The sequence below is a fragment of the Amphiprion ocellaris genome, chromosome 10 (assembly GCF_022539595.1).
Source record: "Amphiprion ocellaris isolate individual 3 ecotype Okinawa chromosome 10, ASM2253959v1, whole genome shotgun sequence".
Classification (NCBI taxonomy): Eukaryota; Metazoa; Chordata; class Actinopteri; family Pomacentridae; genus Amphiprion; species Amphiprion ocellaris.
The window spans coordinates 13,662,214-13,678,843 of NC_072775.1; the positions used below are offsets into that span (position 1 = coordinate 13,662,214).

Below are 16,630 nucleotides of genomic sequence, written 5' to 3' on the forward strand. Positions count from 1 at the left end.
CAGTGTGATGTAAAGGGGTGAGGTAAGAGGCTTTAAATATGAGCCTGTCTTTTATGGTCTATCAGGAACACAATAAAATAAATCATGACATACAGGCAGCTCAGATTCTGGCTTATGTCTTTGTGCAATTTAATTTTACAATGCAACTAAGAGGAGTAAATTTTCAAAGCTGAAGGCACTAGATGAGATTCCAATCAAGAAGTAGAAGGATTGAGAATTTAATGTTTTCTGAGACATTGTGGTGCCATCTAGTGGACTAATTCTAACAACTTCTCTGCATCGCCTTGGGGAAATTGGTTATTTTAGAAAACAAAATTCAAACAACTTTTTACACAATATAATTTTTATTATCTTTTACACAGTGATCAGCTACAAACACTGTTGCCTACAAACAGGCAGGTTAACTTGAGCAGACTCAAACAATACAGTAATATGGTACAGTAGTGTTTTTGGACACAGTCAGGAAGTCTTAGTATGGTGAATCCTCTTTTACCATACATGGAAGAAGGACGGTACTGTCTGCTTTTCTTTTTTGTAAACTGTATATAAAACTGAGGATGTTTAAATTTAGCTCTGTTTATTTGGTATTTTATGATTAATCCAGTGTCACTAAAGACTGGGACACCTGCATTTCGTTTTTCTCACACAGCCAACATGCTTATAGCTGGTTCAAACTTTCATGGCCTATAACAACAACTTTTGACAATTTGACAAATATGCAGAAGGCATATAAGTCTAATAAAAATCTCAGACTCATATGTCCCTCAATCACACATCATATGCATGCAAACACATGCACACACAGAGACACAAGGGCACGCACAGACTTACATGCATGTGCTGCAGCACATACACAGTTTATCGACAATTTACAAAAGATAATTTCATTCATTTTTTCCTTTACTCTCTCTTCATCTTCTCATCCTAAATTCTGAAAAGTTATAAATGCATTACTGATATATATATATATATATATATATATATATATATATATATATATATATATATATATATATATATATATATATATATATATATATATACGGTTTTAACTCTGCTTCAGATATTTGGTGTTTACTCACAATAAAATATTTTGCATGTTTGTATTTCTAAGGATTTTTTTCTTTGTTTTTTGCAGAATGATTACATGTGACCAGAAAATATCAAAAACGGTTACAATAATGAGTTTGTCAGTAAGGCAATTTGAACACAAGCATTCATGGTCAGATCAAAAATCGTTAAGTGGACCACCACACACCACTGGAAGAAACAGAACACTGTGTATACGCAGCACACATAACATTAACTGTGTTCGAGTGTGTTTTCAACCAACAACTGATGACAAATTAACAAAACATACACAATTTCAAAGACCTCAACCACATGTACATTTATAAAGTGCTAAAATAAAAGTACAAACAGCTCTGACATGCCCCTAGTGAAAAATAAATATGTGAGTAGTTCACTCAAGTTGAGTCAAAAAAAATGTAAATAAAATCAGCAACTTAAATGTCCAAATTGCATAGCCTGAGCTGGGGAGAGGAATGTCTAGACAACCTAGCTTAGCCTGCTGCCATGGCAACCCAACTCTGGAATAAAGTCGCAGAAAATAAATGGATGCATGTTTGCAATGTTCTGAAACTTTGGAATCGGCACTAGAATTTAAAACTTTATTTTGTGATTAGCTGTGTGGGTTGAATCAAGGTTTCTGTGTGAGGTATTAGTTTGAACTGATGATGCCATCGCCATGCCAGGCTTGTTATGAAGAAACGCCATAAAGATTCACAGTGCCACTCAGCGGATTGTACCATTTTAGCTTTTCCACCTGATGTCAGTCAGATTGTCCTGAACCAATGCTTTGTAATTGTTTTGCACAACAGTTTGATAACATGTCAGTATATTTGTTTGGATGCATTGTTTAACACTTTTATACTTGAATGCTTCCTCCCAAAGTTCATTCATATAGTTTTTGTTGCAATTGGCAAAGCAGGCTCCCACATGCAGCATGGGTAACCAGCGATTAGATCTTCATCGTGTCCCGGTGGCTTTATAATTAAAACCTGTCGACTTTCGTACATGGAGACAGCCTCTGACTCCACCCTTCACTGCTGTCTCCACTGTCGGTTACTGAAGGACAAACAGAGAAACAGAAGATAAATATTAGATCTGCTATGAGGAGAGCAAGCACACATTCATTCATCTCATCCCTGTTCTGTGAATTAACTGTAAATCATGAATGAACTGCACACTTACTGTCTCACTCTCCCCATCTGAGCCCCTTCTGGACTCTGAGCTGCAGTGCAGAGGAGAGTACACCCAGCTCCGATCCTCCTGAGGCTGCTGTTGTCACATACAGCCAGCAGAGGGCAGCACAAGAAGAATAAAACAAGAGAGGAACTAAATGAAAGAGGAACTGGAGAGAAACTGAAGGAATAGTTTAAAGCTGCACTGTGCATTTTTTGCACATTTGCAGCTCTAAAGGTGTTATTGTTTCTGTGCACTAATCAGTCAAAGTCTATAGTACTTCCCCCCTTGTTGCCTATGCAGAGATCTCTTCCATTATTTCATCACTGCTTATCAATATTTAATGTAACAAAGGATTACTTGTTTATTTCATATTTAAACCACATTCTCGGGAGCTTTGACAAAACATAATCTCCAGCATCAGAAAGTGAGGTCTCATGCTAGGGAGGCATTGGCAACATTAATCAGCTTGTCAGCTCCTGTGTTATGTGATTGGTACGGAGCAGACACCTGAGGGATCACTACAGCTACAAAGCTGATATATGCTACAGTTAACTAGCTGCAGTTTCCAGATCCTAAACATTTTAAATTACTGTCTGCTACTAACATTTCAGATAAGAATGCATGCTCCATTTAAGTGCAGATGATGGAACTTCAGAAGCCACAGTTTTCATATGCATTTTTGCACAAGTCAGCACTAAATAAGTCATGAGAATTGCACTGGGGCTTTGTTGTTAAGCACTTCTGAAGATCCATAAGCAGCTATGCCTGTAACAGTCCCCAATGGAACAGTTACCAGCAATGCAATACACATAGAAACATCTCCTAGAGTTACAAATGACTCTATCTACCTTGATGGTGACTTACATTGTAACTTGAGCTAGAGTTTAGCTTACGACGGCCAAGAACTGGAGAGTACACCCAATATCTGCCATCTGCATACTGATGGATGGGCACACACACACACACACACACACGCACACACAGATGAACACACAGGTGTATGGAATGCGTACATGTGAAAATGAAGGAATTTCATTGAATTAATATACAAGAAAGAAAATAGATATGGTATATGGGATGATAGAAGCAGTAATGACAGAGAAGCAAAAGTAAAGAAAATGAATGTAATAATGAAACAGAAATTCCCACAAAAGACAGTCATGAGAAATGACATTGACAGGACGCATGACTGCAGATCGATAGATATAAATCATGCTGTGCAGGAAAGACAACCTGTGTTTTGCTGATACATTCAAAAGCATGATCTATGGCTGTTGGCAGCCTCATGCTTCAGAAAAAAAGCATTTTGCACAGCAAGAGCAACTCCCATAGTACGTGCACACTGCAACACACACAGCACCCCCCTCACCATCATAACTCTACCACGCTGTCCTGACTGGGCCACTGCAAAAAACCCAGTAAATCAAAGAAAAACAGAGGGAAAACGATCTTTACTCCCTGGAAATGTATTTATTTAATAATTCAATGGTATGATTCAACTTTTAACTCATTTTGGTTTGCTCAACGTCCTTTAAACTGGTTCATTATCTCACTTGTCAGGGAGAAAAAGCAGGATAGTGAGAACTTACAAAGTATATGTCGGAAACCTGCACCTCCCCGTCCAATGAGTTGTGGCTGCTGGACACAGACAGCTGATTGCACGACGTTTGCGCCGCCTGCTGAGGCACCTGAGGGCTCGGAGGGACCGAGGCAGGGGGCGTCGAGGGGAGATGGTGAGAGGAGCTCTGGGTGGAGGAGTGAGGAGATGCTGGACAGATAGGAGTGAATGCGGAGGCAGGAGGGAGGGTGGAGCTGCCTGGAGTTGAAGTGGGACGTGTGGAGGGTGTAGCTGGATGAGAGACCGGAGAAGAAAGAGTGGAAGACTGAGCTGCTGTGGGAGAGGCGAGCGGTTTGGTGGATGGACGGATGGATGAAGAAAGTGTGTTGGAGGAGGACTGGCCAGTAGGCTGAGCAGTGGAGGACACAAAGGAAGGAGGAAGGGTAGCGGAGGAATGTGCAGAGGATGGACTGAGAGAGGGAGGAGTGGATGAAGTGATGACTCGAGGCAGGTGGTCAGGTGATAGATGTTTGGGGGATGTTTTTTCTGTCATCTGCGTGAGCTCCGTGCTCTTTGGGATTTTACTGTACAAAGAAAGACAAAGAAGACTGTTAAAATACTACAAAGACAGATGTGGACATTATCCTGGCATTTTTATCCTGTACCTGAGCTCCACCTCCACTGTGATGGTGTCCTGTCTTTCACCGTGAATCTCAACTACCTCTTTTTGTGACCTGAGTGACAAAAGCAGAGTGTGCATGAAATTAGTAGAATATTGTAATTGGTCAGTTACAATATTGCATGTAAATAGATACAATTATTGTCACCTGGCCATGTTTGGGGACTGCATTTGTCTCCTGTAGCGTGGGTGCTCCGGTGTATCGAATGGGGTGGTCGGTAGGGAGTTGTTGGATGACAGAGTGGTAGCAATAGATGCTGTGGTAGCATCTTCAAATGAAGGAGGAGTGCAGGGAGGCTCCCTCCCTGAGAGACAAAATTAAGCAAGAGATCACATACAAGGGAGATGAAAATGCAAATGTAATAATTAACAGAACACAACATCTTTACCATACACCAGCTTTGACTTCCAGCCATCTAAGTGTACAACACTGCACTGCAAAGCTGTTCCCTTTGAACTCTATGCATCTTATTCTTTCTACTTCACATTCTGTGTTCCCTTCCCCCATTAGCAAGTATGAATATAGACAATAAATATTACATGTTGGCCTCTGCACATACTGCATGCTGCTCTGAACTCTGCTGTATATCTTTTTACTCAATGCCTATTTTTAGGATGTCAACTCCCTCTGTATCTGTATTTATTGTAGCATTGTCATTCATGACATCACTTTTCTAAAGCTAATGCATATCTAGTTATGATTTATTACTTTAACTTTTGCTTTGTTTTTGTTTTTATTGCTGCTATGCTGCTGCTTCATTTCTATTTCCCCACAGGGATCAATAGCGGTTCGCTTTATTTTATTTAAAAAGAAAATGGAGCACTCAGACGCAGCAGGCAATTGAGGCTAACAGTGTGTTCATTTCCAAAAGGCCCGAAGTAACGGAAACAAATCAGCACCTTCTGCTTCAGTCTTAACTTCTACAGTTTCACTGAAGTAACATTAGCATGTCCGTGGACATTTCCACACTAGCCTTGACGTGAGGGCAGCAAGCCTTGATAAACACTGATGAAAGCTACATGGCCAAACAATCCCATACCACTGGGTTCAGGTGACATGAAATAAGAAAACGCTTTATGCACCCTGTGGGCGACATTTTACTGCGTTTTATCACCTAATTATATGTCATGATTGTGTATCATTTTGGACTATTCAAGTCATACCATTGTCCTCGAGCATGGGGAAGCTGCGAGCTCCTCTCAGGTTCTCCAAGTTGTCCAGGTTTTCCTGCCTGTCATCAGTGAGTGAAGGACGATGCCCAGTTGAACTGGCTCCAGCACTGGACTTGGACAAGAGCACCCCTCGTCCCCTCTTAGACGGAGACGATCGCAGTGCTGTGAAACAGGGATGTGGTTTAGTTGTACTCATTCCCAACAAATGAGCTGAAAATGTTTAGTTACATTTCTTTGCATGAATCTTACAGACATATGTGAACTCACAGTTGCTCTTCCTGAAGACAATTGTGCTGCAGAATTTGTAGAACCTCTCAGCATAGAAACCCGGTCTGTGAACCGACACTGTGTCCTGTGAGGGAATGAAGGCAGCAATGAAAAGAAGAGACATAATCAAGACTGGTTTGATTAGCTTTCATGTTTCGTAAATATTGAAGGCTCTTTGCCAATTAGACAAATACAGTGAAAAATGTGACATGGTTTGATGCATTTTCTTTTGCTTGGATACAGACTATTACACAACAGTTATATGGAAGCTACTCACCCCGTCATGGATGAGAGATTTCCAAGAGTGCTCCAGTTTCTTAATCAGTCTGTCAGACAAGACAATTAAATTATTTATTCAGTCAGAGGCTTGCTGTGGTTACCTGGCAACCCAGTGCTAAATCAGTGGCAACAATCCCCATTGCAATGTTTTAAAAGACTGGAATTCATTTTACACGTCTGCATGTCATTATACATTTAGTTACTGACAGACAATATGATATGTGTGGCAGCACTTTTACAGTTAGCCTCGGCTTAAACACATCTTGACTTTGAAGCCACAGAGAAATGACATTTTTGTAGTTTAATGTGTCAAACTGAAAATCAACCTTCATGTAGTTGCTCAGACTGGGAAAGCAGAAGCAGTGTCAAGAAGAGTAGTTAAAACACCTACATATTATTATATTTGACACTTACTACCATAAAAATATGAGACCCAAGAAGACTGTCACCATTCAGTCTTAGAACTGCATTTCCTATAAATCGTTTTGCTTAGAAAAAGGAAGATGGTGCAACTTCTGCTTCTGCCTTAATGCTTTGTTTGTCCCTGCCTATTGCAACTCTATTTGAAATGCACCACATGGGTTGACTGCCTACCTGTAGGACTGCAGAATGTCAATGATTCCAATGAACAGCAGGAGGCGCTCTCCTTTACTTCCTACAGCTGGAATACCGCCCATACTAGAAAGAGAAGAAAAATTACAATCTTGTGTGGATTGGATGTGACAGTGAAGTCAAATAGAATGAAATAGTGTCTTACGTGTCGTCGTGGTCCAGTGTGTCCCTGCATGTGGAGCCTCCCTGTATGGACTCCATGGCGGTGGTGTACAAGGCTCTCTGCCCTGCAGGCTTCTTTTCATCTCCACCTCCTGCAGGTGAACCCTGCGACTGCTGCTCTCTCTCTGCTTGGGTCTTGTTATGGACTCCAAGCAGTAAACTGTAGTCCATGATCTTAAAACTCTCCAGAACCTGGCGTGAAGCACACACAATATGTCAAAACATTTAACACAAAGCTTAAAGGATTATTTAAGCTTTTTAAGTATGGATTTCCTTGCACCGAGCATGGTGAAAATTAGCATAAGCAGCTTCTAATTCCCTTTCTCTCCCTTCTTCTCTTTGTTTTTATTTCTTTAACTGTGCCTTAATTTGCTTCCTGCTTATTTATGAGTCTGCTGCTGAGCAGATACCGTGTGAGTGGTCGGCTTCATTAAAATAAAATTAAATGCACAGTGTTATACTTCTTTTACAAATAACTGTTCATCCACCTCCTCCTTGTTCTCTCTCTCACCAGACAGTCTCTTTGCAGGGTTTTGACCAAAGCACTGAACGTGTCCTGGTCCAGAGTGAGGCCTTCAGGGACATCATTCAGAAAGTCCAGGTCTTTAAAAGTGGGTTTGGACTTCTCCCTTTCCTTCTTGGATGCTCGTCTCTTGTATGTGGAGCCCTTCAAGTCGAACTTAAGGTGCATGCGTACGGAGCGCGGCAAGATATTGTTCATCACAACAATTCTGATGTTCTTGCCGCCACACTGGACGCAATAGAGGCCAAAGAACTTGGGCAGCAAAGTCCGGGGGTTCTGGTTCAAGTTCTGGAGGCAGGAAAAAATGAAGGAGGAGAGAACAGAGTGTATTAGAGGTTAATTAGGAATGAAGTCTGTGTGTTCCAGCCCCAGTTGCATACACCTGGCAGACAGCGTGACCCATCCTCAGGCCTCAGCACACACCTGTGTGTCTGCTGTGTGCACACTTAACCTGTTAAGGATTACTGAGCATGGGTCTCTGCTCTTCCTCTCACAAAGCCGCCTGTTACGTCACTGCTGACTGGGGCCAACCCCAGGGGGTTAGATAAAGAGGATAAAGATGACTAGAAGTTTCAGCTGCTGCTTTGCTCTTAAGCGTGTGTCCCTGAAAACACCTCACACCCACACAGGCAAAATACAAAATATTACAAAGCCTACAGCAAGGTTTAATTTTCCAAATACTTACAGGTGCAGAATGGTACCATTGGCTGTGTTTACAATTAATATGCATTAGCAGCATATAGTCATGACTGAACTGATTCTAATGAGTGAAAGGCGTAGTTTTTCTTACCATGTAGTATCCAGGGAGCAATTTCTGTAGAAACTCAGCTTCTTTGTGTTGGACAGTTTTGATGATGAACTCATCATCACGGGTTACGTAGAATATGGAGCCACTCGCTCCTGGATTCGTCAATTCAATCAGTGGCTCATTACATAGAGAATACTAGACAGAGACAGACAACAAACAGATTAGAATGTTACATGGCATCCTGCCTCAAGTGTGGCAATCTAAACCACACTCTGAAAGGATTGTTTCAACATCCAACAGAACTGAGATCTGATTCATTTTGCTACGCTTGTGTTGCCTGTTTGGAATGAAAAATCTGATAATTTCTGTAATTTCATGTTATGTTAGATGTTTGTTTCATGCTTGTTTGCAGCCATCCCAGCTTTATCACTTCTGTGGTCCATTGCTACAGACTCATACATCTACCCACTTACGTCATGATCATCAGCAGCAAAAAGGAAGCTTTGTTTTCGAAGTACAAGCGTGTAAAGACTGTTGACTTCATCACTTCAATGAAGTTAACGCCAAAACTGTGCAAATGCTGCATTCAACACTTCTTGATATTCCTAAATCCTGTGGTAATTTGCAGGAATCAAGTTTAATCAAAGCTAACCACATTAAACTGCACATGTACCCAACATAAACTCCATTAACATCAGCAGACTTCAATTTACACTAAATATCTACTAGTGACGTGCAGCCATTAGGACCTTGTACATAAATAGAGCTTTTAGCTGAGTGTCCTTAGCTTGTAGTTTAATTGTCTGACAAAGTAATTCAATTTTCTAAAGCGTAGTCAACAAAATGCAATTTACTAATACTCTAGCCCTCCCACAGCAACACAAACACACACAGACACAAACACAAACTACTCTGACTGTCTGCAGCCACTATGTGGAATTTAAAAAAGAAAGCTTTAGTCTGCTAATCTCCCTCTGGCAAAGGTAGAACGTGAGCTTAAGTGGGTTGCTCAGTACACTGCACATGTGGGTGTGCGTGAACCCTGACATGCACAATATGCAAAGGCGTGTGCAACAGTGTGCCATTGTGTGCTTGCGTGTGCACGGTTTTCCTTTTATGTGTGTAGATGCCTAATGATCATCCACAGAGCAGCACAGATCTGAGCATGCTTTTCTTTGATAAATCCACTGATGTGAGGCAAATGCTTGTGGAGAGAACTTCACACACGTTTATATTTAGTGTACGTCGTGGTGCATCATACAGCATGGTTATTATGGTATTATTACATTAAATTAAATAAAGCAAAATGTTTTTTTAGATCTCTGAGCTTATTTAATGAGGTTCACATTGTGTATCATGGGTTTTCTTTAATATGAATTGTTCAATCTAATATTAGAATATAGAGAATATATTACATTAGTAGTAAATGTAAAATGCTTAAATATAAAATGTAAATTTGATTATTAGCTCTTTATTGTTATTGAGTAATGACATTAAGACATTATTTTTATCAACATAAAATATTTTTGCCATAGTTTTTTGAGTAAATTCAAGAACAGGTTAAAGAAATGACAAATAATTATAACATTATTATTGTCATAGGAAAGAAAAATGGCTAAAAATACATTCTAATAACTAATTTCTGATAACAGGTTGAGATAATAAGCACATATATTGCCATCAACTGACAATAGTCCTGCTATTATGAATAATGTTGTAGTTTCATGATTTTATGGAGCCCAGTATATTATAAGAAGATCTCCCAAAGCAAGGGACAGAAAGTTACAGATAAAGTTTCAAAAATCTTCTTGACAGCTGATGCAACTGCATTGGCCTAACACTGAACATATAACAAAGAGTAAGTATCTCACCAGGTAGTCATCTGGTCGGATCCCAAACAGCTCTCTGAAGTAACGGAAGGCCACAGGAGCGTAGGTTTTAAACCTGAAGTCTGGGAAGTGGTGGGCTGGTGTGAGGTTACTGCCTTCACTGTATGGAGTAAAGAAGCACTGAATGAGTAAAAGAAGATCAAAGATTACATTGAATATTTCACACATGCGAGCACATCAACTCATGCAAACACACCTGGGGAAGAAGATGCTTTCAACCACGTAGAAGTCCTGCATGAGAACATCTCTCTCAGGCTTGGAGCTGAGATTGCCAACAGTGTATCCAATACCCAACTGGATAGCCCCTTTCAAGGCAGAGGAGGTGGTCTGGAGGCGGAGAACAAAGAAAAGCATAACAGACTAAGGTGTGGGTGGAGAATAGTGCATGAAACCATGCTGAGAAAACCTAAAAAAATTCTGAGACAAAAGACAAAGACAAGCAGAAAAGCCAACCTTCTTATATGTTGTTTCTCCAGAGGCATCGACCCTCCTGTGACCAATCTTCTTCTCATGAGCTTGGCCTGCTCCAAATGGGGACGGCATCTGCCACAGGGAAAGAAAAGGCACAAGCAAATGCATATGTGATGTAGGTATTGCATATTTTATTTACTGTCCTATCTTAGATTATGTCAAGCAGCAAACCCAGACAGACAAAGGAAGGGAAGGAGAGGAAGAGAGTCACAGAGACAGCTGATGGACGGTGTCTAGAGTGAAGCAGCCTCTCACCTCTGTTATTTGAGCCTTCCTGGCTGAATCTGTAGACAGAGACATAAGGAGACATGCAGTAGAAACAGGTTAAGAAGTGAGTACATTAGTACATTATTTAGCATGAGTTAGTGCTTTGGCAGGGTATGCTAGATTGAGCATCAGATTTACACTGTTAATGGAGGAAATAATGTGCTTTCTACCTCATGAGACTATGAGTTCTGATTGATAGCTGAATGAAACTCCAGCGCTTATGAAAAGTATTCACCAACTCCTGGAAGTTTTCCATTTTTACTGCTTTTCAGCATTAAATCATGGTTAATTTAACTTAAATATTATTATTTATTTATTTTTTAACGGAAATTTACAGAAAAAGACTCTTTCGTGTCAAAGTGAAAACAGATTTCCACATAGTGTCAATTAATTACAAATATAAAATAAGTGATGGCATAAGTATTCACTTTCTTCAAAGTGACTCATCTAATTTATCACAGGTGCTGCCAACTGGTGTTGAAATGGAAATCATCTGAGTGCAGTGAATGTGTCTCAAGTGATTTTAGTGTAAAGACACCTGTATCTGGAAGGTCCACTGGTGAATCAGTACTTCTGGCTATAACTACAACATGCACACACAAAAACATTCAAAGCAACTCTGTGAAAAGGTTACTAGAAAGTATACGTCAGAGGATGGATACAGGAACATTTTCAAGCCACTGAATATCCCCTGTTGTGCAGTTAAATCCATCATTAAGAAATGGAAGGAATATGGCAACCATACATATGCCCAGAACAGGCCTTCCCCAAAAACTGAGTGACCAAGCAAAAATGAGACGAGAAGTAAAGGAGGCCACCAAGACACCTATGAGTCCTTCGCAGGAGTTAAAGATTCAGTAGCTAAGATAGGAGAGATTGTGCATACAACTACTGCTACCTTTTCTACACCAGTCAGAACTTTTTAGGAGAATGACAAAGATTAAGCAACTGCTGAAAAGAGATCATGGAAACTAAACTACAAACTTGCAAATGGTGTTGTTTTTAATCAAGTCTTGACAAAAAAGCCAAATTATATTGACCACGACTCGTTGTTGAAAAGCAGTAAAAGTAGAAAACTTCCAAGTGTGGGTGACTACTTTTTATATGCACTATACATAGATCATAAGTGCATGACACTGTACAATAAAACAATTTAAACTTAAATCAAGGTGTGCATGTCAACTCTAAAAATTTCATCCATAGATCTCCTCTGATCTAGTAGTGGACCTTGTGATTGTAAACATCCTGATTTTCATCTCCTCGGTTCAGTAGGTCCCTTTTATTTTACAGTTTTTTTTGAAAGGAAAACTGCATTTATTGCACCTTAAGCATCTAAGAGGTAATTTTGCAACTTTCCTTTACCTTGTTCTAAATACATTTGTGGTTAACTCACCAGCAGAAGAGTTCAGGCACTACAGGTTACCAATTCTTTGATAATCCCAAAAGAAAAAAAATACTCTGAAAAACTGAGCAAACCAAACTGGCATTCAGTAGTCAGACCACTGCTGTGTTTTCTATTCCTGGATCAGTGAGATTTGCTCAGAGAACGTAAAAACTCTATTGGATTGACTTTCTCCTAATCTGAGTGCTGTCATTGGCAGAGGTCTACGGATCACAAGCTCAACCAATCACACGCAAGGATTAGGAAGAATCTTTCCAACTGACATACAGGACACCACTGGACTGTATCTGTTTAAGAGGATGAAGGAACAGGAAGGAAGTGAACGGAAAAAGAGACAGTTCACAGAACTTCACAGTACCATAAACTACTCAGTTTTCATCATCATCATCATCATCATCATCATCTTGCTAACTTTCAGTTTGTATGAGGATGAAGATTAGGCATGCACTGCTGGCAGAGCTGGGATAATGACTCTTTAAGCCATGTTAAAGTACTCAGCACACACTGTAGCAGATGTTGCTGCCACTAAAGCATCACAAAGCACAATAACAGTTTACATACAACAAGATAATACCTTCTCTGACAGGTCAATAAGTGCAACAAAAAATCTAAGAATAATATAAATGGTAAAAATGCAGGCTAGCATACAGCATATTTGATCCTGATAACAGAAGCTTAGTTTAGTCCTCTGGATCTATGGACTGTACAAGTACCCCTACTTTGACTTTTTTTTAACTGCTTTACAAAGGCAGCTATAGTAATAAGAGTCTGCACTGACTCTACTGGTTCAGAGCAGCAATGCTTTGAGCTAAATGCTAACATCAGATTTCAAACACACTCCTAGGAAGAATGATGTTTACCCTGTTCACCATCTCAGTGTAGCATCTTTGCATACAAGCATTTGCTAATTACCACTACATACAAAGCAAAGTTGAATGTGATTAGTTTTGCAGGTATTTGGCCATAAACCAAAATACTGTGCAAATCTAAAATTTTCCCTGATGATGATGATGATGATATGGTAAAATTCAGAGGCTCATCACAGTGGGCTGCATGGTGTTGCAATGTTTAGCACTGTCGCTTCACAACAAGAAACTTGTGGGTTCAAACCTGATGGTGTGGGGAGTTTGTATTTTAACTCTGCTCTCTAGCTCCCTCCAAAGCTGATACATGGCATGGTTGGTTAACTGGTGATTCTAAAGTAGACATCGGTGTGAGTTTTCTGCGTACAAGCCCTGCAATATACTCGTGACCTGTCCAGGGTGTACCCTGCCCCCTGATCCCTGTCAGCGAGGACAGACTCTAGACCTGCTGTGACCCTCCACAGGATAAAGCACAAGCTAAAGGATGAATGGATCACAGCAGTGTTAGCAGCTCCTCATGTGGAGGACAAAAATGTACCAGCTCACGTGGCAATTCATAGCTGTTGACACATTTCATTCAAAACCACAAATGTGTGTGCATTGGATGGCATTCAGTTCTGACTGTGCACTCATCATGCAGAGCTGGTATAAATCATCAGACTAATTAATTGTGTTGCCTCATGTGGTGGCAACAATTGTAAGACACTGCTGACCGAGTACCTATTTTTTTTCAACATCATCCTTTCTGTAAAAGAAATATTTCCATATAACTGCCACTGCATTCATTTTATGCACCCAAATCTCATTTTTTATTGTTTCTCTTCTGTCCCTCGCTAATTTTTCTGCATGGAACCTGCATGCCAACAAACTCAGTGTTTTATAATAATGTTACAAAAAAATCTCAGTCTGTTCAAGAACCTTTAAATCAGAGGAAATTACTTTCTATCAGACAAACTTGAAAATTAGAAAGTTGTAGCATGATGTGCTTGAGTTAAAGTGCCTCTCTTAACATTTCTCTTGCTATGATGCAACTATTGCACATGCAAACATCATGATGCTGATGCTGAAAACTACACATGTGGTGGCCCGACTAACTGACAGATATCACTACTGTGCGGTTCCTAAAAACATAAAAAGGTAGAAGGGAAAAGGTTTGTGTGCATGGAAAAAATACTTCAGACAGGAGAGAAATTGTACAAAGATAAGGATGAAAAAACACCAACAAAATTTTGCATGAAACTACATAAACAAAAATGAATATCCATCCATCCAAGTGACAGAACTAAATGTCATGTCTTTCTGCAGGATGCCCACACCTGCAACCAGCAGATTAATACTGCAACAAAGCTGTCAGGCAGAACAACAGACAGGAGCATCCTAGGACAGACAGACACACACAGAGTGTCTCTGTGGGATTAAGGTCAGGCCAGAATAATGTGTCATTGAGCTGCAAGCAACAAACAGGACAAACTCATCGTATCACTTGTGATTAGTTGTGGGCTACCTGTTAGGCAATTTATTTTTGTGTTAGGGGTCAAAACACTAAGGAAATGTACAGCTTCTGAAAGCTCACATCTTGTTATGAATTTTGTGTCAGCGTTAAGAGAAATATGCCTTAAGGCCTGTGCATGTGTGTTATAGCAAAGAGGATTAGATCTCTCCTTTATCAGCTGAGAAAATGGCGGCCTGTTGCTGTGACATTAATGTGACACTAAACACAGGAGTAGATTTTGATGCCCAGAGGCTTTCTGCCTACAAGTATAATCTGCAGGACTTAATAATGATCATCCGTGCACAAACATCTACTGTAACCGTGTGTGTATGAGCATGCACATGCAAAGACAACTTGCTGGAAATGCTAAACTGATGTGGATCACATCTGCTTTCTTTTCTGCAACATTTCCGCATAAATAGCATCAACATGTCATGCTTGCCACATCGTATTTGTAGCAACGACATCCACGGCGGTGGTTGGAATTGATACAAGGGATTAGTGTGTGATTTATGTTATAATTCCACATCACATTACATAAGGCACTCTTCAGATTTAGCCGGGAAGAGGACAAGAGAGATGGTAAGAATTATGACGACACACAGAAGCAGAGAAGAGGCACAAAATGACACCTGAAGATCACAGGATGTTTACCAGGTAAAGCTCAGTAGCCCTAATTGTCATGCAAAAGTGACTATAAATCCTGTGTATACGTGTACACAAACAGCTCCACAGTCACTCAGGCTGAACAGTCATCATAATAATGATCCCAGCTCGTGTGCAGCAGCTCTAGTGGGACTGTGAGCGCACATCTCTAATGTGGACCGACCTTGTATTTGTGCCAAACTGCAGTGAGCCACTGACATTTACAACTGAGCACCATTGACTGGAATCTTGACACTGTTATCTAACCAAGCCATTTATTATTCATTCCCACAGCTGTGTTCCTCTAACCAGCCTATTTTTCCGTGTCTTGGTAGGGGAAAAAATGTCATCTAACCTTTAAAGTCTCCTGCTTTAACATAGAGTGCAATTGCAGGGTAGGATGCTGCCCACTCGGGTCCAACTTCCTCTCCTCAGTGCAGCTGATGCCACCAGCTGCTGGGTTTAAATAAGCCCATAAAAATGACCACTGTTTTGTAGTTTGTTTTCAAGCGAAAGACATACGAACCGGTGTCCCCGAAGTCTAGCTGTAGACAGAGGCCGGCGGCGGCTGCCTCGCTCCCGTCATCCCCCGGTTCCGCAGTCCCTCCGTCCATGTCCAGGAAGGTTTCCCGACGACGACGCGCCGCTTCCTCACTGAGAACCAGATGCTGCGGAATGCGCTTGGAAACAACGTAGGGATCCCGTCATTTCAGCCTCACTCGGTATTTGCTGCTACTACTGCGGACCTCATAACTCCACCGTGTGCGGACGCTCAGATCCAGCGGCGCGGATCATCTCTGCCACCGCTGTGCGTCACTTCATCCCACGCAAAGGCTGCTGCTGCTGCTGCGCGCCGCCACAGCATCATCTGGTGCTGCGCTCACAGAAGAAACTCAACACCGGAGAAACACACGACAGAGACCTGTAGGCCGAGATATACCTGACGATTTAGGTTTATATTTAATCAGTCAGATCGCCGTTATTTATATAGAAGGTACAAAATAACAGCTGCTGTTCCAATGTTCTTTCTAATAACAAATAAGGATTGGCGTCACAGCTGGACCTAGCAAAGTTTTAATATTGAGATAGTGTTGTTTATGACGTGACTTTATCAGAGTAACTTTTTAAAAATAAGAATTAAAATCACACAAAAAATATATTTAAAAATTGAACTTTACCTGACAATGATAGATATAAATTTTAATATTTTAAAATGGTCCGTGTACGGATCTGGCAATTGGATTTTCCGTTCTGAAACGGGTATTGAAAAACAAAAAACGAGTGGTTATTTGATTTTCGTTTTAAAATACAAAAATTAAAATTGAAATACAAGGCGTTTTTCCTTTTCATGAT

General features: G+C 40.5%; 1 protein-coding gene across 6 annotated transcripts; it reads right to left on the reverse strand.

The window, feature by feature from the left end:
• Nucleotides 1-1,039: 1,039 nt before the first annotated feature.
• LOC111565489 (phosphatidylinositol 4-phosphate 5-kinase type-1 gamma-like) lies at nucleotides 1,040-16,118 on the reverse strand. 6 transcript variants are annotated; one of them, XR_002745910.3, is made up of 18 exons: nucleotides 15,804-16,117; nucleotides 10,864-10,892; nucleotides 10,591-10,680; nucleotides 10,334-10,464; nucleotides 10,120-10,237; nucleotides 8,291-8,443; nucleotides 7,489-7,788; nucleotides 6,961-7,169; nucleotides 6,798-6,881; nucleotides 6,202-6,250; nucleotides 5,925-6,009; nucleotides 5,649-5,819; nucleotides 4,633-4,789; nucleotides 4,471-4,539; nucleotides 3,837-4,389; nucleotides 3,617-3,651; nucleotides 2,254-2,340; nucleotides 1,040-2,127 (listed from the first exon to the last, which is right to left on the reverse strand). XR_002745910.3 is itself a non-coding variant. In XM_055014817.1 (18 exons), the coding sequence occupies exons 1-18, from the start codon at nucleotides 15,889-15,891 to the stop codon at nucleotides 2,125-2,127; spliced, it is 2,448 nt and encodes an 815-aa protein (XP_054870792.1). In that variant the 5' UTR covers nucleotides 15,892-16,118; the 3' UTR covers nucleotides 1,040-2,124. The 6 variants fall into 6 exon arrangements, 5 of the variants coding, with proteins under 5 accessions (XP_054870792.1, XP_035802014.2, XP_035802015.2 ...); XM_055014817.1 differs by lacking the exon at nucleotides 3,617-3,651 and adding an exon at nucleotides 3,112-3,186 and having other exon boundaries at nucleotides 2,254-2,337; nucleotides 15,804-16,118; XM_035946121.2 differs by lacking the exon at nucleotides 3,617-3,651 and adding an exon at nucleotides 3,112-3,186 and having other exon boundaries at nucleotides 15,804-16,118.
• Between the last annotated feature and the right edge of the window lie 512 nt (nucleotides 16,119-16,630).

Excerpts from the sequence above, each read along its gene's own strand:
- LOC111565489 (XM_035946121.2), bottom strand. The coding sequence starts at position 15,891 with ATGGACGGAGGGACTGCGGAACCGGGGGATGACGGGAGCGAGGCAGCC. Across the intron at positions 7,789-8,290 it reads TGCTCCCTGGATACTACATG|AACTTGAACCAGAACCCCCG; the intron begins GTAAGAAAAACT and ends TCCTGCCTCCAG. Across the intron at positions 4,540-4,632 it reads CAGTCCCCAAACATGGCCAG|GTCACAAAAAGAGGTAGTTG; the intron begins GTGACAATAATT and ends TTTGTCACTCAG.